Below are 27,692 nucleotides of genomic sequence, written 5' to 3'. Positions count from 1 at the left end.
ACATATTTAAACTAAAATATGCAAATTAATATTTTTTTTTAAAAGGAAATTGAAATTAAATGTACAAGAACTCTATTTCTTTTCATTAAAATCTAGCTTGCTTTTAGATATAAGTATGTTCATTCATAAGTGGATCTTTATTTAAGCTTTCGAGAAATTGTAGGGGCCTCCACAAAAATACTGCCCCGGGGGCTCAACATAATTAAATCTGGCCCTGATGATAAGCTCACTTACTATTTTAGTCTTTTCATTTGGACATGATAAGGTCACTTATTTTAATCCTTTTCTTTGGATATGATAAGGTCACTCGCTACTTTAATCTTTTTTCTTTGGATATGATAAGGTCACATGATATTTTAATCCTTTTCTTTGGATATGATAAGGTCACTCGCTACTTTAATCTTTTTTCTTTGGATATGATAAGGTCACATGATATTTTAATCCTTTTCTTTGGATATGATAAGGTCACTCGCTATTTTAATCTTTTTTCTTTGGATATGATAAGGTCACATGATATTTTAATCCTTTTCTTTGGATATGATAAGGTCACTCGCTATTTTAATCTTTCTTCTTTGGATATGATAAGGTCACATGATATTTTAATCCTTTTCTTTGGATATGATAAGGTCACTCGCTATTTTAATCTTTCTTCTTTGGATATGATAAGGTCACATGATATTTTAATCCTTTTCTTTGGATATGATAAGGTCACTCGCTATTTTAATCTTTTTTCTTTGGATATGATAAGGTCACATGATATTTTAATCCTTTTCTTTGGATATGATAAGGTCACTTGCTATTTTAATCTTTTTTCTTTGGATATGATAAGGTCACTCGCTATTTTAATCTTTCTTCTTTGGATATGATAAGGTCACTCGCTATTTTAATCTTTCTTCTTTGGATATGATAAGGTCACTCGCTATTTTAATCTTTCTTCTTTGGATATGATAAGGTCACTCGCTATTTTAATCTTTTTTCTTTGGATATGATAAGGTCACATGATATTTTAATCCTTTTCTTTGGATATGATAAGGTCACTCGCTATTTTAATCTTTTTTCTTTGGATATGATAAGGTCACTCGCTATTTTAATCTTTCTTCTTTGGATATGATAAGGTCACTCGCTATTTTAATCTTTCTTCTTTGGATATGATAAGGTCACTCGCTATTTTAATCTTTCTTCTTTGGATATGATAAGGTCACATTTTAATTTGATTTCTTTTAGCTCTAAAAAGTTCTATTGTTATTCAAATATCTTTTCTTTAAATGTTAATGTCATGTGATTAGATCACGTGCAAATAGAAAGGAGGTCACGTGCTATTTTCTTCTCTTTGTTTTGCGTTGGAACAAAGAGGATACGAAGAAAACTAAAATCAGACAAATTGAATCAAGCTGGCATTATTTGTTTCGATTTTTTTAAAACCTTATTTTCTGTCGATTCCAATTCATAGATTTGATTCTCTCTCTCTCTGTCTCTCTCTCCCTCTCTCTCTCTCTCTCTCTCTCTCTCTCGTCTTTCCATCCTTCGAGTTCAGAGAAACTCACCGTCTTCATGAACTTCATTTTTTTTCCACAAAACGTGATCAGCAAAATAAAATTCCTACTGTAAACATTGTGTGTCTGTCAAGATAAGCCAAGCACAAGTGTTTACATTGGATACAGTTTGACTCTTTCTTCAACTACCGTTTAACATTGTCCTTTCCTGCTTTTCTTTTTAAAAGCGTTCTGGTCGCCATGTTCTTTTTTTTTTGTATCTTTGATGACTATTTACATTTAAAATATAGATTTTTAAATAAACAATCTTTAGCTCTGCTCTAAAACATATGAACCGAATTTCAGATGGAAGGTTATGTTTAAAGAAAAGTTGACTTGATTTCTTGTGCTTGAGCTGTTTGAAGGTGGCATAGGTCTGAGTCAGTGCAATTAGTTTAAATAGTCTTAAGTATCTATTCAGTCAACTTCTCTACTTTCATCATCAACATGTGTTATCTTCTCCTTTTAATGGTGCTATTCCTTTTGTTTCCAATTTTCCTAGATTTAATATATGACCATACATTCTTATTGTTATCCTTATAAAATGACATTGTTTATTTATTCACCCTGCAGCTGTGGGCTGAGTTAATTTTTATTGAGTTTTCAATCCTTAGTTTTCGCTTCTTTTTCTCGGAGTATTTCTATATTATTTTGTTTTCATTTTTCCAATATGTTTCCCTTTTTTTTTGTTTCTATTTTTACTAAATTTCCCTTTAAAGTTAATTTAATTATACGTTATGGTTTGCGTTTTTGCTACATCAGTAGAATATAGTTCGAGTAGTAAAAACTATATATCAAAGACTTTTTGGTAACCGATGACAAAGAAAATGGTCGCTATGTTACCACTATTTTTTTTAATCATTGGAAGCCTAATCTAAACTGTGCAGTATGTCTACTTTAGCTTATAATCAACACACACCATTTAAGTATATTTTAAAAAAGGTTTTTACAAGTCTTTGGCTTCTATTTTTTTTTTAAACACTAATAACTCGTGAGGAAAGTTTGAAACAAACCTCCAGACGAGTCGCATCAGGTTAACGCTCTTGTTGAGCTTGCAGAAACAAAAACATAAACTCATAGGCTTCAAAAGAAAACGAAACAAAAACTCCTAATGATCACTTTTTTTTTTCCCCTTGACGTCAAACGTTTTAACAGAGACTAGCAACACAGTGAACGAAGTAAAGTAATTTCTGGTGGGGGGGGGGGGGGTAAAAATAATCAGAAGTGTGAATTATAAATAGACATTTTGTCTAGAGTATTCAGAAAGCAGACGACAGAGTAATCTCGTCTGCTGCTCTTTCTTTTGTTTGCCTCAGTGATCAAATTATACTGGGTTAAAAATCAAAACAAACTACAGTGTAGAAAGAGAAGAGTTAAAACAGATTAGATCGTCTGCTAATACATCGTCTGCTAATATATCGTCTGCTAATTCATCGTCTGCTTCATTCTGAAACAATACAAAGCATGTACAAGGGATACATTTGCTATTATCCGGTATTTCAAAGCAGTGTTTTCAACCATCGGTATAATAAAGTCCCATGTAATCCATAAGAGGCATTGACTTGACCTTTAAGTGTCACACGATCTCTTAGAAATAAGGATTATAAAGTCCAGCACAACGCCAGGGGGGGGGGGTTCAAACTCAAAATCATCGTCGCCATGGCCTGGAGGCGAACTCTCTCTCTCTCTCTCTCTCAAATATACTTTCACATAGACCTTTTTCTTCAATTCAAATCTCACTTCTTCGTTATGAGCATTTCTACGTAACTCTTTCTCTCCGTAATTATTTACCATATTCTGGTGGAATCAACGCTGGTATCGTCAGTTAGGAGAGAGAGAGTTAATAATAATTATTATTATTGGCACGTGGGGTGCGAGTGCTGGTTGAGAGAGACGTGTAAGCAGGAAGTTGTTTACATTCTAGTAGCTTTCAGTTTCTACACAGATGAGTAAATTGATAAAAGAGCGATAATTCGTTTCCTATAGGTGAATATTCTTGTTTTTTTAAGTATATATAGAAGAGACGATTTCATTTCAGGGTCCAAAAAAAAGTCAATTCAGTCGATAAGTTTCAAGCTTTATGTTAAGTCCACTTTTATGAATTTTGAATAGAATTTTTTTATTGTCCTTAATATACAGTGTGTGTGTTCAGTCTTTTCAAGATTTCTACCCGAAGAATTAAAATACTTTATTTTGTAAAGAAGTATTCTGCTCATGCTGTACCTAAAAAAAGATCTCCTGCATACAACTGGATATTGGGTCATCAGATTTCACTTTTGGAAATATGGAAAAACATTCAACTCAATTCTTTTGTAATGATAGAAATAATAAGAATAATACTCGCCACAAGAGGTTCTCGAATCTACTGATTACTATTATACTGGGATCGGCCTATATTGACTGACAAAACGGTAAATTGTAATCGCCATGATCTGCTGTTTATTGATAGAAAATAAAACCTCTACCATTATTGACATCGCCGTACCATTGTCTCATAATTTAAGAAAAAAACTGAAGTGGATGGGAAAACAAAGTAAATATGGGAACCTGGGCTTAGAAATTAAACGTTTATGGAAGTTATCTAAAATTGTTATATCAACCGATGGGGATAGTGACAACTGACCTCGTAGACACATTAGAGGGGACTAAACATCCCTAAGAAGATTGTCGTTGCATGTCAGAGGCACTCGGAGGGCGGCACTGCTGCAGACCTGCCACATCACCTGAAAATCAATCAGTGGATACTTTTAAAGGGAATACAATGCATTTCATTTCCCTCTAATGAATTTCGACCCTGGCCTAGATAATAACTATTAGTTCACGTCTAAATAACAATAATCTTAAGTGGTTGGCCATAATCAAAGTCTCTAGTGATTTTCGTTTATACGTCAGTGATTCTGTTGACATTTTCCAGAATTCCTTTCTACCAGGGGTTGGCAGACGTTGTCGATCTTAAAGCAAAGTACCTAGGGTCAAGGCTGTGCACTCTACGACTGCTGAGTAAATAGTTCAATGAACGTTCGAAATAGGCGCCAATTCTGACTTCTGCTGTAAACTTGGAAGAAGCTCTCAAACATTAACGAGACAACGCAGTTGTCCCAATCAGCAGGTTGCTTATCTCTGGATTTAACCCTGGAGGGATAACAAACAAAATAAATAAGAAGGATGCAGTTTTCAAAATACTACAGGTCCTTGCACAAACTGTTTATAAAACAAAGCATTAGTGCTCAGGTCTTGGCAGACGAGATCTTATCTCCCCCTTCGCCATCTTTAAACTTAAACCGCATGTCTAGATCTCAACTTAAAACAAAAAAATTTGGCAAGATGGTTACCATTCAATACATTCATCTTAAAGATAGTTACCATTGCATACCACTTATCGTTAATATGGTTACCATTCCATCATTTTCATACCATTTATCATGAAAGATAGCTACCATTCTATACCAATCATCATGAAGATAGTTAGGCCTACATATCCAAACTATTCATAATCAAGATAGTTACCATTCTATACAATTCGTTAGTTTTAAAAGCATTAAAATCAAACGAGATCTACAATCTTCTAAATTATGTCAGAAATTGTATTATCCTTGTTATAAGCTCTTATAATGCATTCTGTTCAAGCGAAGTCCACTTTCCACAATGTCCTTAATGACTTTAAAGGGCGTCAAACAATGGGGGTGACATTAGAATCCAACAATTTCCACCGTCTACATCATTAAGTAATGAGAACTAGAATCTAGATCTGAAAAGAATACATATGTACCTGAGGAGTTGTCCTGAGGAGATCCCCGTAATGAGCTAAGGTCGAAACTAATAATTGTTCTTGGAAAGCTAGGTGGCTGAGCGGTAGAGCGCTTGGCTTCCTAACCGGGATCCTGGTGAAGACCGGGATTTTTTTTAATTTCGGGATCTTTGGGCACCTCTGAATCCACCAAGCTCAAATGGGTACCTGACATTAGTTTTGGGAAAAGTAAAGGCGGTTGGTCGTTGTGCTGGCCACATGATATCCTCGTTGACTGTGGGCCATAGAAACAGATGACCTTAACATCATCAGCTATGGATCGCAAGGTCTGAAAGGAGAACAAACACTTCTTAGGCCCATCAGTTGTACTTTTCTCGTCTGCATTATAAAGACCCATCCACCGAACACACACAACACACACTACTTTGAAATGAAACGGTTCTCTCCCAACAACACACTACTTTGAAACGCTTCTCTCCCAACAACACACTACTTTGAAATGAAACGCTTCTCTCCCAACAACACACTACTTTGAAATGAAACGCTTCTCTCCCAACAACACACTACTTTGAAATGAAACGCTTCTCTCCCAACAACACACTACTTTGAAATGAAACGCTTCTCTCCCAACAACACACTACTTTGAAATGAAACGCTTCTCTCCCAACAACACACTACTTTGAAATGAAACGCTTCTCTCCCAACAACACACTACTTTGAAATGAAACGCTTCTCTCCCAACAACACACTACTTTGAAACGCTTCTCTCCCAACAACACACTACTTTGAAACGCTTCTCTCCCAACAACACACTACTTTGAAACGCTTCTCTCCCAACAACACACTACTTTGAAACGCTTCTCTCCAAACAACACACTACTTTGAAACGCTTCTCTCCCAACAACACACTACTTTGAAACGCTTCTTTCTCAACAACACACTTTTTTGTCATTGTTTATTCATTAAAAAAAAAAGCCAGGATTACAATAACATTACATCATTTGGTTTCCATCCTCCAATTGAAAGTCCTCCTTCCAAACCACCAACTTTTGGGCTGCCCCCACTTCTTTTTGCATCCCTCAAATGAAAGGCCAGTAGAAAGTCTATATTTCATTGACTCATTGGTTGCGTCCCAGTATAAAACAATGTGCCTGCGCTACAGCACATTTTACAGGAAGTGGGAGAGTTAGTGATGATCAGTCACCAGGGCCAAGGAGAGTTAGATAGAAAGATAGAAAAAAAATTCCTTCATTTTCAAATGTCAACTTTTTCAAAAGCCATCAATTATAGCCTCTCCAACGTTTAATTATTGAAATATTTTGTACTTTGTGATTTCTGTTTCTGAAAGAGTTTACACTAATTTGTTTGGCAGCTTTAAGATGAGGGCGCGGGGGGTGTGAGGAAAAATTCGCAGGACAAACCTGCAATGGGAGATAAATGTTAATTGTTGAATTTCAAGTCAGTCAGAACATTCGAGATATGAAGAGTTGATGGGATGCTCAGGGAGGGGAGGGCGATGTGTTCACGTTAACATCACGTTAGAGGAAGACATAACAAAGCGGCGATGTCATATTTTAAAAACTTTGACTTTTGACCCCAGTGTACTGAAAAAGTTTAAAAGTGTGCACTGTACTTTGTGTACACAATCAGTGCAGCCTTAGTTACTAGTTAAAGTTAGCATCATCTTCTCTAAAGACAGCATGTTGAAGATTTTCATCTATGTCGGCAAAACTATAAATAGTTAGCTCTTTGGTGTCTCCGGTGTGCAGGATAACGGAAGTGTTCGTAAGTTGGTTGTATTTTTTGAATAGGATCATTTTTGGGCACTTTTTAGCACTGCAAATTTAAATTATATAAGCTCTTCTGTTAGTAGCTCAACTTATATATATATATATATTATATGGCCTCCTTCAGTCGCGAAGCGACTAACGATCATCTAATGGAATATTGAGATGAATGCCTGGGCATAGTTGTGGTCGGAACGATGTCGCCCACACATCAGTTCCCCCCTCTCCACGCAGCTGATGTGTCCAAAGGAACGGCAGTACCAATACAGTTTGGGGTCATCGGTGTCGCAGGTTCTGCCAGGGTGTAGCACTGGGTGCTGCAAACTGCCTTAGGGTCGCCATCTCCTAATTTATCCTCAGGGTTGACTCCCGAAGCCTTTTCCATGATTGGGTATAACTGCAAGGCAACAGAGGTTTGAATTCAGGGTTTTATTTCTCCTAGGTGGGTAGCCAGCCATGGCTAACGAGCCCCTCCTGCCCGAAGCTTACTGGTTTAGGCGCCAGTTACTCGCCTTTGCCCCTGCTCCTGTTAGTGTGAACAGTTCCGCCGGACTCAATATCTGAGTCACACGTGAAGGCCAGGAGTTGGACTGGTGTTAGAGGCTATTCGAGACGCATGCCATTAGGTAGCATTTTATAGGTAGTGGAGTGCTTACATCCATTACCACTTCCGGCAATGACAACCTTGCGGAACCATATATATATATATAATTGGCAATTTTGAATGTCGTCCTTGATCTTGTTTAGTAGACTGAGAGACAGAGGTACGAGTGCAGTGGCGTATCTAGGAATTTGCCATCATTTGGGGGGGGGGGCCCGGGGGAGGGGGCTTGACCTCTTTAGGGTCCCTTGCATTTCGACTTTCGACATCTTGACATGAGATAATGGCGCAATATTAAATTTATAGCAGTAAAAAAAAAATCCAACACTCATTTGGGGTCCCCCCTCAAGTGGAGGCCCGGTGAGATTTTCAAATTCATCCCCCCATCCCCCCCACCATATCTACGCCACTGTACGAGTGTCTGCTGTTCTGTTTTGAATGGAGTTGTAGTTTGTTTACATTTTCAGCTTTTTATTAGTACACTTAGGCTTCTAGACTGGAATTGAAAGCCGTCAATATTGTTTATAAAATTTATGCTCATTTTTTTTTGTTTTAAAAGGAATTAATAGAGGTTTTATTCAAGTTTTGTACTAAGAAAATAATACACTTACCCACGATGGTATAGCTGGACTAGATGTCTGGGGCTGTAACACTATAATGATAGCGTCAACTGTGTCACGTCCTTCTAGTCCAGCGGTTCTCAACCTTTTAAGCTCGGCGACCCCATTTTAGAATCCCCCACTCTGTCGCGACCTCCCCCCCCCCCGCCATACAGCAATAGAAGAATAGACAAAAACAATCCTTATTTTTGATGATCTTAGGCGACCCCTGGCAAATCGTCAATCGACCCCCAAGGGGTTCGCGACTCACAGGTTGAGAACCCCTGTTCTAGTCATTTAGAGTGTCGAGCCCTGTTCGATTTTCAGCTATAAGGAAAATGTGAAACTGGAGCATTCATTTATCTTTGCTTTTTTTTTTTTCATTATTGTTTAGCAATATAGGGGCTATTGACTTAAAATTTACATAATGAAGGGAAAGGGTTTTTTTTGTTGTTTTTTTTTTACATTTGTTTACGTTACTTGTTTAAAACTGTTTTATATACTGTCCTACTTCTAGCACACTGCGCCCTTTGATTTGGTCCCATTCTATTAATTATTTATTTTACATCGAACTTCTGTCCCTTTTATTTACGTATAACAATAATAACCAAATAAAAAAGCCCACATGTAAACGCCCCCCCCCCCCATACGTTCCTCTGGCCAGCTAATTTTAGTATTTATTACGTAGAATTGGACAGGCCAGTAAATTCGAGTTGATCTATCACTTCACCCCCCCCCCCCTCCAACTCTCAGCAGTATTAAATGGTCTTATTTACACTAAATGGAGATTTTTTTATTTTTCGCGGGCGGGGGCGGGGGCGGGGGGGGGGCTTCGTAGCATGCTTTATGAAACGTTTTGTCCTGGTGTTATGGAGTGCATGTCTGTGTTTCCAAGGTTAGAACGAGATAGGGGAGCGTTCGTTTTTTTTTTTTTGGCGATGTAGAATGATGAAAGCAAGAGCCGGTTTATCATAATTTATGTTAAGTAGGCACGTTGGTGAGAGTTGAACGAGAGACGACCCAGAGACGTTAAAGAGTATAGACGTGTATTTGATGGGAAGTTAGATTAGGTTTAAATACCATTTCGATTCACTACTATTAGGTCTATAGTTCACCCATATTTCATTTCATGTTGAATCTGTATATATTGTTTTGTTTCGTAAAAACAATGACGCAGTTTTATCGAGACGCAAGGCAAGTAATAACAGGTTAAAGATGATCCGTTGTCTTCCACCAGAAGTGGGAGAAATAGAAATAGGTGCTTTTAGGAATATATAGGCTGTAAGTGGGACTTCCACGTGAACCACTGCACTCCTCAAATATCTTCGGACTCGAAGCTTCATTATGATTACATATTCAGCATGCTATGATCGTATCTCTTTTGTGGAACAGTGTGTGTGTGTGTTGGGTGGGATGAGTGTATGGGAGAAGGTTTCCGTGCTCCCTTTAGGCGTTCAACAACGCGGAACTCAGCTCTAGTCGGGTTTCGAACTTCAGCCCCCCCCCCTCCCTAGATCGGTAGCCAAGTTTCTTAGCCTCACAAAGCCCGGTCTTCTAGATTATGTCTTACCCTCTCTAGAAACTCTTGAAGTGCATTCTTTTTCATGCGGAGACATCCACTTCCCAGACTGACCTCTTTCCGTGAGTCAGCCTTGTGTTAAAGAGAAGCGCCACTGCCAGAAACGTATCCGAAGAACTGGCAAACCCGTTGGTAGCATCGCTTTCGTTAATTCTTTCTCTCTTGTTATCATAGAAAGGAAAATATAATCCCAGCGCTCCATTGCGTGATGCATCTATTTTTAACTTAGTTGCCTGTTTTTAGCCCGTTTGAGTTCACGTGACTAGCTCATTCAATTTTTTGCTAGTTTTTTAAAAATTGATTTTTGTACAGCGAAACGTTTATGGGGGAGGGGGTATCTGGAGAAGGTTTCTGTGCTGTCTTTAGGCGCTCATCACACACAACTCTGCTCGAGTCGGTATTCGAACTTTTGCCCCTTGATAGGTAGCCATTCGTTTTTTGTATTTTTTTGTTTTTTATTTACTCCTCACCCACACAGCCCGCACATTTAAAGCATAAAACGTTAAGGAGCGTACACATCTTGTATGTGGGTCACTGTAAGGTCTATAGAGGCCTAAACATGCCTGCAAAGGAAGAATGTAAACCATGTTTAAATCAATAGGAGGTTATATTTTTTAAGCGGCGCGGTGTTTGGGTGGTAAATCGCTCGCTTCCGAATCGGAGGGTTCCAGGTTCGAATCTTGGTGAATACTGGGATTTTTTAATTTCGGGATCTTTAGGGCGGCTCTGATTCCACTTTGCTCTAATGGGTACTTGTCATTTGGGAAAAGTAAAGGCAGTTGGTTGTTATGCTGGCCACACGACACCCTCGTTAACAGTAGGCCACCGAAACAGATGATCTATACATCATCTGCCCTATATACCGCATGGTCCGAAAGGGAATTGATTGAATTAATTGATTTAGGCCACATTGTGGATTTTCAAGATAAACAAAACAATGTCAAGGACGATAGATTCTTCAATGTTAAAAACTAATTTTTTAAAAAATGTATTAAATCATAAAGAGATTAGAAATGTTGATTCCGCACGCTAAAAAGTGAAACAAAAAAGAATTGTATAACATGAAAAAAAATACATAGATTATCAGCAGTTCCATTGTTCTGCATACCGGGAGCTATTTATAGTTTTTTCTGCCTTGGGATGAAAATGTCTAATATGAGTGGTATTGTAAAATGCTTAAATCAATAGGAATAATTATACAAAGTCGTATCATAAATCCGGGACGTTATTAGACACAGGCAGCCGCCTAGGCTTCGGATTGGTGGGGGCTTCGCTCAGGACTCAAGATATTTTATAGAACAAAAAAAAATTGTCGAACTACAGTCGAACCATGGATGAAATCTGAAACATAGCAGAACTCGATGGCTCTATGTCTACTAGCCTAGCTCTAAGTCTCTATGATCCAAGGTTTATTGGCAAATGTTTAGATCTACTTGTTAGATTACATATGTTAGAAGACCATTGGTTTTTGTTTTTTTCTTTTGGTGACATGTCCAAACGGTATTTCTAGTCTGATGGTCATGATCGTCGCTATATGACTTTAAATACGAATTTAACTTATTTATTGATTTAGAAATAAACAAGACGTTTTATAACTCATGGCGTATTTTTCGGTCTTAAATTGTTGTTTTTCTATTTCATTTTGGAGCCTTCCTATTCGCTTCGCCTATGGCCAGGAGATATCTTTATCATCAAAATCTTTAGGTTTATAAATAAATGAAAGTATGTCCATGGTGGCCTAATGATTAATATTTTTTATCTTGCTATTTTTAAAAGTAGTCTAAGTTTGTAATATAATGTAGAATGTAAAGAGAATGTATGTATGTATGTATGTATGTATGTATGTATGTATGTAGTATGTATGTATGTATGTATGTATGTATGTAGTATGTATGTATATATGTATGTATGTATGTATGTAGTATGTATGTATGTATGTATGTATGTATGTATGTATGTATGTATGTATGTATGTATGTATGTGTATGTATGTATGTATGTATGTATGTATGTATGTATGTATATATGTATGTATGTATGTGTGTCTGTATGTATGTGTGTCTGTATGTATGTATGTATGTTTGTATGTATGTATGTATGTATGTATGTATGTATGCATGTATGTATGTATGTGTGTCTGTATGTATGTATGTATGTATGTATGTATGTATGTATGCATGTATGTATGTATGTGTGTCTGTATGTATGTATGTATGTATGTATGTATGTATGTATGTATGTATGCATGCATGTATGTATGTATGTATGTATGTATGTATGTATGTATGTATGTATGTATGTATGTATGCATGTATGTATGTATGTGTGTCTGTATGTATGTGTGTATGTATGTATGTATGCATGTATGTATGTATGCATGTATGTATGTATGTATGTATGTATGTGTGTCTGTATGTATGTATGTATGTATGTATGTATGTATGTATGTATGTATGTATGTATGTATGTATGTATGTATGTATGTGTGTGTGTGTGTGTGTCTGTATGTATGTGTGTATGTGTGTATGTATGCATGTATGTATGTATGTATTTATGTATTTATGTATGCATGTGAAGCTGTGAGTCTCGGAGTCTCAAGATTTGAAGCAAGAGTGGCCAGGATGAAAGAGCACCGAACCAACAAAAGCTGAGAGAAGAAGCAGGTCTATCTGCAACTGACCAAAAACACCCATGCCACGTATGCGGCCGGCTTTTTTAAGCGAGGATTGGACTTTACATTCAGTTACAGTCATCTTCGAGTCCATAGGATATGAGAAATGTGTTCATCTTCGATCACGAAGGAGGAGCTATGTATGTAGGCCTATGTATGTATGTATGTATGTATGTATGTATGTATGTTTTTTTGTTTGTTTGTTTGTATGTCCCGCATAGAAATCAAAACTGTTTGACCAATCTTGATAAAACTTGGCATACATATTCCTTAGATCATGGCGGAGACCGTAGTGTATGTATGTATGTTTAATGCCCCTTCCACAACTGGGGGGGGGGCAAAATAAAATACCTAGATTTATCTCTATTAAAGAACGAAACTTTTAAACAAATCGGGTAAAGCCGTTTTTACAGTACTTTATATTTTATGTGTAAGAGAACGTGGCTCTAGATCAGTGATACTCAAGGTCTAGCGGGCCGCGGGTCATATCCGGCTAGTGGTTCAATAAAACTGTTTTCCACGCCTACTGATTCAATCAAATGAAAATAATCTCTAATCTTAATTTCAAGTGTGTTAGCAATTACTTTATTTCTAGTTCCAGACCCTTGAAAGCGCGCGAGAAGGAGGGGGGGGGGATACGCGGGAAATTGAAGTAAAGCGTAATCCAGGAGAACTCTCGGCTGTTACTTCTCACTATACGTATTGATTTGTATTTAAGTAAGATTTGCTTCCCCCTTCGTCCAATCAGTTGCTTCTGCAGACGTTAAATCAGCTTCCATTTCGTCAGACGACAGGTTTTTTTTTGGGTTTTTTTTTTTTTCAAGGAAAAGGGGAAAATGGAATTGAGAGTTGGAGAACTTGCGTGTGAGTGAGTGTATCCTTTTTTTTTTCTGTCTGTGCGTGAGGAAGACAGAACGAAGGAGTGAGAGAGGATAGTAAGGAATTGGGAGGGGGGTAGCATTGGCAAGCAAGGCAGTGGGGGGGGGATGGTGGCAGAGTGATGGGGGGTGAGCTGTACCTTTCTCGGCGCTGCTTCTGACGTCATATTGATGTGACCTACTTTGAGCTTTGGTACAGTTTGTGTCTGCCCATTCGAAGATGGTTCGATACTCTATTTTTAGACCTATAGCCGTCCGTGAGTTCAGAAACACAATACGTAACTCAAACCAAAGTGCTGAATCCTAGTTGGGAAACTCGTAACTTTACTAGACCTGAGAATATAGATCTCTAATATATAGGCCTACATATATCCTTACATTTAAAATGCAACTTTATAATATTTAATTACTACATTTTCTTCTTCTTCTTATTATTATTATTATGCAATCTAATGTTATTCAAACTATAGAAAAATTATATATATAGGCCTTTTTGTGTGTGTTTGTATATGTATATATAGGTTATGTACATATGTGTGAGTGTTTTTTTTTTTGTAATTTGATATTTGATATCTATCTCTTCTTTTCATTTCATTATCACTAGAAATGGTATCTTTATAAATATCACACGATTATCATTTATGATACTGGTTTTCTATCTATTATCAATATTATTAGATACTTAATGTTTATCTCTACTTGGCATATTAATATTATTAAATTATTGATATTTATATCTACTTATATCCACTTATATCATTGCGATTGAAAATAATGACTTTAACTTAGGCTTTTATCATATTAGGTACTAAGACAATGGAATATAAGTGACCCCATTTCGATGAATAGAGGTCACCTCATTACGTGTTCAACCTTAACCCTGGTTCTTGTTTTGAGAACGAAGAAAGCCAAAGCACTCCAGATTGGTTGGAAAGAAACTGACGTGCAACAAGGGGTCAGGGGTTCGAGAAGGATTTGGCGGCCAGTTTAGTGTGATTGGGGGGGGGTGTAGAATTTTGATAATTTGATTATCATCAAACAATCTGCTTCCTCGAGAAAAAATGTAATAGTTTATTTGCATATAATACTACTACTAAAATAATAATACTACTAATATTAATTATACTAATATTGATAATACTAATATTATTGATACTAATATTAATGAAACTAATACTAATGATAATAATATAAAATTTATGATACTAATATTGAAAATACTAATATTAATATTGATGGTACTAATAATACTACAATTACTACTGCTTATAGCAATAATACAAATTATAACAATAATAGTAGTTGCCCTAGCAATGTATAGAGCAAATGATGTAAAGGTCATCTGTTTCTGTGGCCCACGGTTAACGAGGGTGTCAATGTGACCAACTCAACGACCAACCACCTTTACTTTTTCCTAACTAATGCCATGGGCAGGTACCCATTAGAGCGAAGTGGACTCATAGGCGTCTTAAAGATCCCGGGACCCCTCGGATCGGAAGCCAAATGCTTTACCACTTAGCCACTGCACCTCCTGAATAATAATAATAGGAACAATTTTTATGGGAAAAAAAATTACTTAGAATCAACTGAATTAATTAATTAATTGAACTGAATCATGGTCTGTTTTTTTTTTTTACATGTAAGAGACAGGCCTCAGACAGGCAGAACATTGCAATAATATTGTTTGTAAACATAAATATTAGAAATTTTATTTATGTAACTATCGACTTGTTTATCAAGTACAAAATAGCTTCTAGGCCTTCACATCCACATTTTGTCCACTTTATTGTGAAGCATATTCCTCCACCCCACCACACCTCCTTTTCCTCTTCGTTTAATACATCATTATACCAGAGATAGATTCTTTATAGATCTATACATCAGGGGAGAGAGTGATCTTCAAAAGGCCGTGTTCTGTTCCTCTAATGTACTCCCTAAAATGACACCGCTAGACGATTACGCGCTAGGCAGGATGTATCGATACTCTCTAACGGCTTGACAGGCAGTGACGTCATCTATAGCCTCGCGTCATACGTAGCTCCAAGACAGCGATAATGAGATCCTTGGGCGAACAAAAACTAGGATCGGAAGAAAAAAAAAAACCCACATAAAATATGGGCCTATTACACGTTCTGTAGTACTATAATTATTATATTTTTTTTCCTTTAATATGTCGTAGTTTATACTATGTTCCTTTGTAATGAATGATCAGTGAAATGTCTATTTAAATCAAAGATTTAATGCTAATATTTGTTTTTTCATTTCCAGGATGACTCATCGTTCGTTTCACATCCAGGCAGGGGAGGTCATAAACTGAGACGCCTACCTTCCAGACCTCTCCCTCTTCCTTTCACCGGCCAGCTTCCTCCAGTGGAAGGAGAAAAGCAACTTAAGGCGTCCCCAGGCCAATCTCGTCTTCTTCAAATACTGGAGACATTTTCCCAGGGTAGGGGGCAGAGTAGGGGAGAATGTGGGAATGATCTATCGATTTATTGATTGTGTTTTTTCACTGACGGAACCTTCGTCTGCTGTTCGTTTCCAGCCCGCCATCAAGAACCACTACTCCACCGAATTTCTGCTTGTTATCAAATTATTAGCTCCTGGAGTTACTTCCCTTACACCTGTAAACCTCATTTTGGATACCAACAAGAAGTAGGTTAATTGCGAGAATACAAAATGGCTATGAAGGTCTTTTATTAATAACATTTTACAATGTGAGCGATTCGTTATTTTTCTCAGTGAATCGAAAATAGTGAGACGCAAACTCATGGAGCGAATTTCAATGCCTTTGATTCCGACGGCAGACGACTTGCAGGAGAACAATGGCAACTTTCTTCGTCCAAACTCCGCCATGTTCAACTCCGAGTCGGACGATGACATCACTTCCGTCAGGTCAAAGTCCCAGTCTCCAAGGTGCAGCACCTCAGAGAACCTGCAAGTCTTGAGCCTGCGAGATCACTACGACATCGAGCGAGACCTAGGCCGAGGAACGTACGGGAAGGTCATCCAGGCTACATGCAAGGAAACCGGCTCCAAAATCGCGCTGAAGATCTTGCCCAAATCCAGCACGAAGCTGCGGGACTTCCAGAGAGAGTTCAACATCAGCTACTACCTTTCCCCACACGCCAACATCGTGGACAGCTACAACGTGGCCTTTGAGACCAAGGCGAGCTACGTGTTCGCCCTGGAGTACGCCCCTCTTGGCGACCTTTTCGACTCCATTCCTCCCCAAGTGGGCATGGTGGAGCAAGACACGAAGACCATCATAAAGCAGCTGTCGTCTGCTCTTGAATTCATGCACAGTAAAAAGCTCGTCCACAGAGACATCAAACCGGAAAACATCCTCGTGCTTGCCCCGGATTTCTCCAAAGTCAAACTCATGGATTTCGGAATGACACGCCGGGACGGGGCCATGGTTCGTAAAACGAACGGCAGTATTCCGTACACTCCGCCCGAGGTCTGCGAGGCAGTGAGGAACGAATGTATCCTTGTGACAACTGGTGCTGACGTCTGGGCTCTTGGCGTCCTCTTGTTCTGCATGCTGACTGGGAATTTTCCTTGGGAGAATGCGGACATTGGGGATATCTATTTCAAGGAGTTCATACTGTGGCAGAGGCGAAAGACTACGAAAATTCCGTCGCAGTGGAGAAAGTTTTCGCCACGTTTGATGAAGTTTTTTCGTAAGACTCTCGACATCAAGCCCAACAGGAGGTGCTTGGTTAAGGAGATTAACAAATATTTGAACGACTCTTGGCTCTTGCATCCGACGGACATAAGCGAGACAGAGTCGGATTCCGGGACGGAGGCTGAGCAGGTGGATCACCTGTCGCTCATGCTCCGCGACCACGGGATTGACACCAGAGTAGATAAAAGGCTCAGGGACAGGCGGATATCTGAGTGGCTGTTATCTTTGTGACTATCCGTCAGTCGGATGGGACAAGTGCCGCGGATTATCCTTGGCGGTCTCACGCGGTGCTTCCTCCGCGGGCTGGCGGTCTTCCTTGAACACTTTGTGCTGCATTTTGTATTTCTCGCCCTCGGTTTCATTCTCGGATTCCTCGTGTTTCATCGTGACCCAGCAGACGAGAGTCCCAACCTTTTCTTTACATTCTGACGTTACTTCCTTTTTGTTGGCAAGAGTTATGCAATCATGTTGTCATGGAGATGATATAGTTAAAAGACGCCATTCTGCAGTGGCATTAAGGAGTTCGCTGCAAGCTCAGGTCTCAGTGTGCAAGGCACGCTAACAACTTCCAAATCATGAACCTATTTTATACACACAAAAAATTACAGTGCATTCTCGCGCGAGATAGTTGTCATGAAGCTAATGACTTTGGAAACGGATTTATTTTTATGGGGGATTTTCATTCTAAATGTTATTCACATCTATCTGCAATTTGTTTACATTAGGATTTTTTTTTTATTTGATTCTAGAGTGCTAAAAAGGTTTTAAAATTGTCAAGTTTATCCATGCTTCCGTATTCTGTACAGCGGTTACACCAAAAAGATTGCTATTTATGGATTCGCCTCCATGTTATGAGCATATCTAATAATGTTGTTACTCAAAAAGCTCTAAGGGGCACATATTCAAGCATTCAAACATTGGTTTGATGTGCTAGTGTCTAGAGCCCGGAACCTAAATTAGTGCATCGCCTTTACGGGGGGGGGGGGGGGGGGGGGAGGGCGATCAAACTAGCCGAACTGGTAGTGCGGAATGCGCGCTGGACTGTCGTTCGATCGTCTCGATGGTCCCGGGTTTATACCCCACCCGCCTCCATCTCCCGTCGTTGTCCTGCGGGAGGTTTGGACTAGGAAGTAGATTATCTTCAACCTCTGAAGGAGGATCCGAACCATGTCAAACATGATACAAACGAGTCAACTTACTCGCTCACACAGACACTACTATGTGCAGCAGAGCGTGTCCGTCTCCTCAAGGAATGCTGCACCCCCTCCCCCACGGCTATCTCATAGCATTACAACGCTGTAAAACCTAATCCTACTTTTGTTGAATGTTGACCCATATGTTATTAATCCATTAATGCAAACAATTTGTATTATCACAAAACTGAAATCAGCGCCATAGCCTACTATGTTACATTTCAAATGTCTTAAGAATCAATAGTTTGACCATTTAAGAGAGGCAATTTCGTTGAGGTGTATTCTTGATTGGTGCTATTGTTAACTTTTGGTCAATGGAACCATTATCCATTGAAGATTTCACACGAGAATGAAGATATTTCACTTAAACAACAACATAAAATGGTTTAGCGACAAGTCAAAATATAAATAAATAAACTAGCACTCCCTTCTGTGACGAGGCAAGAAAAAAAAAGAATAAAGTTTAAGTGTAGCAATATGTTTAGGTCTAAATCTACGCAGTCTTATGTAGAAATTTTTGGTAAAACTTTACACCGAAGGACCCTTTTGAAGAATGTTACGCAAGTGGCAGCACCGCGCTGTCTATCGCTACGGTAATCAGGTCACAAGGTCACTACCGCTTCGATGTAAAGTTTTACCGAAATTTTAAGTACCAGTTACTACAGAAAATACCATTTTGATTATGGTAAAGGGATTAGTTATTGCCTGGAGTATACATGTCATGTAAACCTTCTACAGAGTAAAAGCTTGGACATAGAAGTAATAATCTTCCTTTTGGGGGGAACGTAGGAAACTTACAAAAACAATTTAATCCTTTCTTGACAATCTCATCGCCTTTGCTGATGTTCTCTCCATCATTGCATAGTTGTCATCAACCCTGCTGCCAACTCTTATGATATTAAACAAAATGAACTAGTTCTAATAATAGCAATAATGTTATTCATCTGTTCATCTTTGGACGCTCGTGCTGCAATGGTTCCAGTGATTTCAGCCGTCCTCTGAGTTGTTGAAATGCCTTTAAAGTAGATTTATGTCATGTCTTCATTGTGTAATTTTTTTAAAATTGCTTATTCAGAACCTAGATATTGGGAAATCTGGCCATTTTCCCGCTTTAATTTAATAACAAATCACTGCATGTCTCCCTTGTCAGATTAAGACCGCTGCGTATTTTAATATGATAGACAGGAACATTTATGTCTTATGTCTATGAACATGAAGAAAAGATAGTTATCATTTCCTTTGATTGTGTTTAAGAAATAGAAGATAGAAAATGTTGACTCTCTTAATGTCTTTTTATTGACCTAAAATTACAAAGTTAAAATAGAAAAAGAATCTCGTAATTAAAAATATACATTTTTGGATTATTCAAATAGTTTTTTAAAACTAAGGTTTAATTTATTAACCATATTTGGCTTGTACCTGGTGATTATCAGAAATATATTATGTAGGCCTAGCAAATAACAAAGATGAATATATTTTTTTAATGTTATACATTGTTTAAAAAAATGATATCTTTATGTTTTATGTAATAATATTATATGCATAGTCTCTGTGAGATTTGCAATCTTGAAACCTCTACATTTTTTTTTAAATTTAGATTCTCCAAAATTTCAAGTTGTTAAAAATTTTTTTACAAAAAACATGTAGATCTTCTCCACCAATATTCTTGCTTTCTTTAAAAAATTGATTCCTAATTCTGCTTATGCATTGAAGCTGTTATTGTAATGTTTTTATCACCCAAATATACTTAAGCAATAACCTAGATGTTTTTGCTCGGATGTTGGTTTATAGCTCCAAACTGCTAGTAGGCTACAACTAAACCGTTGTAGGAATATTATATTTTAAATCTAGAAATAAACTTGAACAAACTTCTTGATTTAAAAAAAATTAATGCAACTTTTATTAACACAATACAACTTGAAAATGTATGTCGAAACAAGTGAAATGATCATTAAAACAAGACTCACGACAACTACACGTCATTTCTGTCGCGCGTCTCTCGAAAAGCTCCTGTTCAACCATTACACAAGTCCTTTGATTTCACATGCATTACGCCAGACCACCTCGTTGTTTAAAACTCCTTAACCTACACAACCAAACACATCCGCTCTCCTTTCCTTGTGGTTACATCATAGACACGCACATAACACTAGATCAAGTCAAATATTCGACAATTCTGTTTAGTAGAGCTTAAGAAGACTTCATACGAATGCTATTCAAATGTTCGAGCTTTAATATTGTTTAATAAAGTTTTAATGTAAAGGCGCCCCACATTTTGAATAGGATCCCCCCCCCCCCTTTTCTTAATCAGTATCAGTACGCCTGTCTAAATTTATGAATACATTAATATATCTTATAGGAAAATGGATTAATGGTTCATAACTCTGTTAACCACAGCATTAGTGTAGATATTTAAATTATTATTCTAAGCATATATGTACCTGTTAATGTTAATTAGTAAAATCAGTATTTTTATACAATAATTTATAATAAATATATATGTTATTTAGACATATATGTTGGCTAATGTATACGCATAAGCACTTTGGATACGTCACAGCAAATGTTTGATCTTGGTTTTACATGTAGATCCTATTTTTTATTCGGCGTTAGAACTGCCATAATGATAGTTGATTAGGCTTTAGGTCTAATCTTCCTATTTGTAATAGGACACATCTCCAATGGTCACAAAGGGTGACGGATTATAGGGGATGTTACATTAGATGTAGAATGTATGTATTATATATTTTAGTATACTAATATATATATTGTTATATAGTTGTTAAGCTGCGTGCTCTGCAGATCTACTGCGAAGTAATTATGAAACTATTTAACATTATTCCAGATTCGGATTTTTTATTTATTTTTTTTAAATGTAGGCCTATAGTGTAAATGCTTTAAAAGTAAATTTATGTAAAAATCTTTTTTAACTGTCTAACGTTTTTAAACTGCAATGGTAAAATATACGACATGTGAAATTTTGCAGTTGGTAAAGTTCACTTTTTAAATCTTGCGATCCATCGGGCAGATGATGAGGAAAATGGTGGCGGTTCTTCTTTGTTTTCGGCCTTTGGCCTCGCCTCTAGTTTTGGGATACGAACCACTGGAAATAGAGATGTGATCTATTTACATCTGCTTGGACCGCTCCCAGGCGGAATAATTATTCAGTCAGGCTGGCGGAAAGAACCTTCTTGCTGGCCCAGAGTTTCAAGAGTCTATGGCTCAACTCTCACGACAATTACACATTTGATATTGTGGAGCTCTTTCTATGGTCGACAATTACCAAGTGTGATCAAGCGTGTCATCTGACCAGCACATCGACCAAGTGTTGTTTTTTTATCCTTCACTTTTCACAAGTAGTGTTTGATTCCCAGTAATGTTGAGTGGACTCAGGGGCGTCTTAATTAGTTCTAAATCCCAGTCTTCGAAGGATTTCAATCTCGAGATCCCTCGTTTCGAAGCCAAGCGTTTCACCTCTTGGCCACCATTAGAGCTGGGTAGTCTCAGAGGCGTCCTAAAAATTTCATCTTCACACTTTTCGAGCTATAGACCCCTCAGCCTCAGAAATCAAGCGCCTTATACCAAGCTCCTATAAGATCAATATGGTGTTTTTTTTTTTTTCTTTAAGGCCTAGAGGTCTGTGAGGAAGATAATGCAAATCTCATTCATTCTTTGACGAAAAAGCTAACGAAAATATCATGCAGCCAGCACCCTTCACTTTTTTTTTCCTCCAAAAAATATTTGGTTCAGGCTAGAGTTAGCTGGATTCGGGATATTGAAAAAAAAAAATGGACAATTAAAAATCTCTACTTTCATTTTTCCATTAACCTCGTGCCATTTAGTCTAGTTAATTGTCACTCGTTAGAATCTTGTCTTTCTTTCGTGATCTCTCTCTCTCTCTCTCTTTGACCGCTAAGATGTGATAATTGTTAGAGTTTATCTGTCTACCTAAACTACGCCAATAATTCATAACATTAATAATAATGCCAAAAAAAAAAACATAACTCGCATAGGCCTACTATGTAACAGAATTGATCCTAAAAAAAGGCTGTGATATTAATATGACAGGTCATGAATATTTATTTGTTTAAATACAAATCTTGAATTCCAAAGCAATGAAATGCTGTTCTTTTATAAAGTTAGTTACATATTTTAAATTCTAGTTCCACTATTTCCACCCCCTTACCTAGTATTGACTAGGAGAATTAAAGTAAAGGGGCCCGGGATGTCTACTTTGGCATTATCTGTGTTACTTGATAAAAAAAAAATAAAACTGATGTTTAATTAGTCTATATTTATAAGAATATATTTATAATATTTCAAGCCTCTTTTTTTTTAAGTATGACGTCACTATTAGACTCAGCCTACATATGTCGTTAGAAACTTTGTGTGTATAAATGTATTTGTATAAAGTACGTGTCCCAGTTTTGTGATATTATTTATTTGTTTGCTTGCATTCCAGTACATCGACATATCAAAAACTTAACTGGAATGTAACTAGAAAATGTCTGACTTCTGCTGAGAATTATGAACGAAAGCCCCTCCCCTTTTAGGTGGGGTAGGCCTACTAAAGAATACAAAATCATCTTAAGATTATTATTATTAATGAATAGAGTCTGTCAAAGTTGATGCTTTTTTTTATTGTAAGGAAACATTTTTGTTATAAATGAAGTATTAATCATATTTCTATCACTTCCATTACCATATCAATGTTGTAAAGTAAGTGTAGGCCTACATGTGGTTGAATGCCGTCGATGACAATTTTATTGTTACGCTTAAATTTACATAAGTTTGTGAATTCATTTATGTAAATGTTTTATAAATCTGTAAATACGATATGTGATAATCACGCATGCCCGAAATAAAGTAGGCCTACCAAAACTATTTATAGAATAACTGACTATGGCGTCCATTGTGAATCATTCATAACGTCTGCTATTTCGCTTGTGTCTTTTCATTGTTAGCATTATGTTACAGTTATGTCCCTTATTTTACAATGTTCTCATTGGCCAGATTTCATTGTTCCTTGTACAGACTAATATTTGAATCCCAATCCCGTCATCCTCTTAGAAGATATTATACATGAAGTCATTTATAATCATGAATAACCGCCATGTGCATAATCCATGTTTTAATCTGTATGCTGATTCTCTGATGTGGCTTAACTATTAGATCAATAAAACAGATGTTTATAGAAGAAACTTGACCAGATGTGTTGTATACTTTTGTGTATTTGAGTTATTACTGTGCTATATGCTATAAGTAGTATAAGACCATACTGTTTAGGTAATCGCTAAATCAATATGTGTTTTATGCTCGACTTTGGGACAACGATGGGGTGGTGGCAGCTTAATAGTAATCACAGTAATCTACTCTTTGTTGACATATCGATTTAAACGATGTGATTTACGTTATTTGAGCAACCGAATACAGATAAAGAAGAAGAAGAGAAATGGAGAACTGTAGAGGCGGTATAAAAGAACATGAAACTCTTAAGAAAATGAACAGAACATAGAGAGAGATTTTAAAAAGTCTAACATCTCAGGGAGTCAACTCTGCGGAAAAATTAGAAGCTGGTGACCCTCAGGTAGTTCGCAGCACATAAGAGCTACATCCAGACAGAACTTGCGACGCCGCTGATCCCAACTATGAATAGGCCCTTGCAGTTCCTTTTGGATTTATCAACTGCTGTGTGGGAGACAACATTCCAACCAAAACTAATGTCCAAACCATCAGCTCATTTCTCTCAGAGATCCGTAGTCGCTTTGTGACTGAAAGAGGCCATAGATCTATAGAATGTTTCTTCAATTCTGACTGAAATATGAAAGAATACAAGATTGTTGGATTGCAACTGGGAAAAACAACAAAAATAAACTTAACTCTTTCTATCCTAACTGACGCTACCAGCGTTGATTCCACCAGAATATGGTAAATAATTACGGAGAGAAAGAGTTAAAATAAAAAACAAGGAAAAAGAAAGAAAGGAAAACATTGTAGCATTTATCCCTTCAGTTCTGCTAGAGTTTGTCCTAATGAAGAGAAATACAATCACGCACGATGCTGCTTTCTGTTGCACATGAAAAATCTATTCTTTCAGAATGTGTTGTGGCTAAAAGATCAAGCCCATTGACACCTGTGAGGTTACAATGGATGCATGTGAAATTTTTGAAAATGTTTACGATTAGTCGCTGTCCTGAGACCCTTGAGCTACATTGCTGAGATCGACGTGAAGAGGCTTCATGTCACCACTGTCTACATCTATATATCTCAGTAGAGGAAGTCCAAAAGACCTTTTGTCCGTCCAATAGGTCACCATATAATACTTTGCATATACTCCTGAGTAATTTGATGTACATGAGTAAGGAAGACCTAATTCCCACAAATTGCTAACAACCATGCAGATAACCTAGCGCCATGTTCTTCACAAGACTTCATAGACACCCGAAAAGAAAAGTGATTTTTTGTACCTGATCCTATTTCGCTGCTATCAAGGTTTGAGAAGATTCGGTTGGCTCCAGACTATCTTACTGTCTTGAAGGTTTAAAACAGAATTGATCTCTGTTTATATCTAGTAATAACTGAACAACGAAAACATGTCCAACTACTTGGCCACTTAGTGTATCACTGACCAAATGATTCTCGTCAATTTCTAGCGGCCCCCGAAAGGGGAAAAGCGCTATTAGTTTTGTGTGAAATGTCTGTCCGTCCCGTTTAGATCTCGTAAACTAGAAAAGATAGTGAAAATCTGACATCATAATATTTTAGTCCATTCAAAGTTCTAATGCAACGGCTACTTTTTTCTTTTCTAAAAGCGAAAAATCAATTTTTTAAAATCACTAATGCAGCAGTTTTTTCATAAAAATACACCACTTTTACAACTATTCACTATTTAATAGTAACAAATACGCGAGGCTCTTTAGTAGGGAAAATGTCATTTTACCATATTTTAAACATATTTATTCAAATAGTTTTAGACTTTTTGTTAAAACCTTTTTTCTTTTACAAATGTATTGCTACGTTATGTAACTTCTGTCCTACTTACTACGCAGTTTAGACAAAAAATGTTTACTTTTTTTTTTAAATAAGACTAAAAAAATCTATTTAATATGCATATAAGTTGGACATATTTTAAAACAACAATTAATAAGTAGGTTTTCATATTATCTCGTGAACTGCAATGACAAAACACAATAACTAAAGGAATTATTTTTTTTACGAAAATGTTTTTTTTTTTTTTTTTTGAGGATTTGAATAAGAGATTGACCCTTTAAAAAACAATTAGATATTCATGTTAAGATATCAGTTAGGCCAGGTTCGCAATGAATTTCACATTCATCTATCCTTAGGTCTGCTGGGGCACCACACAAGATCTGTCAACCTTCTTTCTCCAATCTCCTCTGTCATTTGTCTTTGATAGAATTTAATTCTGATGTTCTTTCTGAAAATATGGCCTTTTTACCTGCCTGGGTGGACCACTTCGGGGGCCGATTTTGAGTTTCCACACAAACTGTCTTTGTAACCTTGTTTTTTTTTAACATTTAAATGATGAAATACGAAACAGGTTCACATTGACCATTGGGCCCCATGAAGACCTGCTGACCAACAAAAAAAAAAACAACTAAAAATTTAACAGTATGGCCATATTACGAGGTCCTCAGGTCACGCTAAAAACCTCGCTGCTGGGAATACCACAATACCAGGAAAAAGAACAGACTGAGAAAGGGAGGGAATACAACATTAAGGAGGTTCGAGTCAAGGAGAAAGACGATCATGTGTGGTGCCCCAAAAGACTAATGGCATGGTGAAGGTAAAAAAAAATGTATGTATATAAGAAATAATAAGGAAATTAAAAATATTTCCAGTGTTCTTAGAGTTGGGAGCAGGTGTATGTAATGGTAGGTACAATGCTTTGTCTTTTAAATATAAAACGTAATTCAGTTCCTACACATGTATGTCCTAGAAGATTGTTCCCATAACACGTAAAATACACAATAAAAGATCGCATAATTTCTTTCGCATTATGTTGAAAGGCTATTTTTGGATCCAGAAGAACGATGGATGAATGTACATTGTACCGTCCAAGATCTAGACAAAAGGTCAATGTCATGTTGGCTGGCTAAAAGAAAGATCACTCCGGCTGCTTTAGGAGACATAGAAAGGTCTATGTTTATTTTGGCAAAGAGCTTAAAATTCAAGGCCGTAATGTATTTTAGAATTGTATTACAGTATTAATAGTTATATTAGTCTGCTACTTCAACATACACAGCTAGATTTACTCATGCTATGAATTCACATATCACCATCAACTTGTTTTCCTATCATGTTATGTATCATTCTACATTTAAATCAAAGTAGGCCTACTCTGCATAATACAAATAATATTTGTTTCTAGAAAGGTTTAAATAATTAACATATATGTTCTAGACCAGAGTAAAGCAAACTGACATTCCTGGCGTCCAACAAAACTCTACATAAATGATTGTGAGATTCTTAAAAAAAGAAATTCCATAAAGCCTATTTTTTTCCAACACCACAACCATTGATTAATTGTATGTGGATTTCTGATGCACTTTTGTGATCTAAAAAAAAAAAAAGCTGAAGTGAGAATGTAAACTAATTACTTTGGAGTTGGACTATTGATAGTGATGAAAACTATTTCTATCATCCGGGGGTAAGGGCTTGGTTGTTTGTGCCCCGTATTTGGCTGGTTAGGCCTATTAGTGCCCAAATGTTTGACTGCATGCTGGTCATGGTATTGAAGCTGATGCTTTACGTCTGCCGAGGATGTTTTGTTCTCCTAAGTTTGTTTTGGGCATCAGTTTCTGATGTTCTATCATTTGCTCAAGTCTTCCAAATAGCAGTCTTTGCTAAAAGCTCTCAAGGATGTTCCCAGGGAGACTTAATTGCGTCCCTAGTATACCTTGAGATCCCTTTCCTATTGTGAGTGTGAACTGGTCATTAAGGAGTATTCATAGGCCCAGGCCTGGAAATGTGTATTTCATGGGGCAAATCATTAGGAGCCATTTCAAGACATGGAAGTCATCCATTCGGCATTCATGCCCACCACAGTTGTATGCAGATTTTCTCTTTGGAGTACTGCTGTGACATCTTGGCTTACCGCTTAATGTCCAGGATTTTTTTGAGGCAAGTCAGGGAGAAATAATTCAGAGGAATACCAATGTAGGGAGGATAACAGCCTGATAACTATTTTATTAACAACAGAATGTTATTTGTGTTCTGATATTCAGTTACTAAAAAAATGTTACATAACTCTTCACAGTTTGAAAAATACAGCCTATATAATTATTTAAAAACCTTATAGTTACTTAATAAAGAATAATATGATCCAAATGTTAGCATGGAGACGAGACCTAGGTGATCAAAACTATTCTTACAAAAATATTTAAAACAAAGCAAAC

The 27,692-nt window shown here is 37.0% G+C and overlaps 1 protein-coding gene across 2 annotated transcripts in view; it reads left to right on the top strand.

Moving 5' to 3' along the window:
- LOC106065609 (serine/threonine-protein kinase SBK1-like) overlaps positions 1-18,066 on the top strand; it is a 43,465-nt gene extending 25,399 nt beyond the window's left edge. For both annotated transcript variants that reach the window (XM_013224463.2, XM_013224464.2), the window contains exon 2: positions 15,664-18,066. In XM_013224463.2, the coding sequence (XP_013079917.2) occupies positions 16,163-17,311 (1,149 nt within the window). In that variant the 5' untranslated portion in view covers positions 15,664-16,162 and the 3' untranslated portion in view covers positions 17,312-18,066. The remainder of the gene's footprint in view (positions 1-15,663) is intronic.
- The last annotated feature ends 9,626 nt before the right edge of the window (positions 18,067-27,692 follow it).

This window comes from Biomphalaria glabrata, chromosome 2 (genome assembly GCF_947242115.1).
Source record: "Biomphalaria glabrata chromosome 2, xgBioGlab47.1, whole genome shotgun sequence".
Lineage (NCBI taxonomy): Eukaryota > Metazoa > Mollusca > Gastropoda > Planorbidae > Biomphalaria > Biomphalaria glabrata.
Note: the sequence above shows the minus strand (reverse complement) of the source record. Positions and strands in the feature narration are given on the sequence as shown.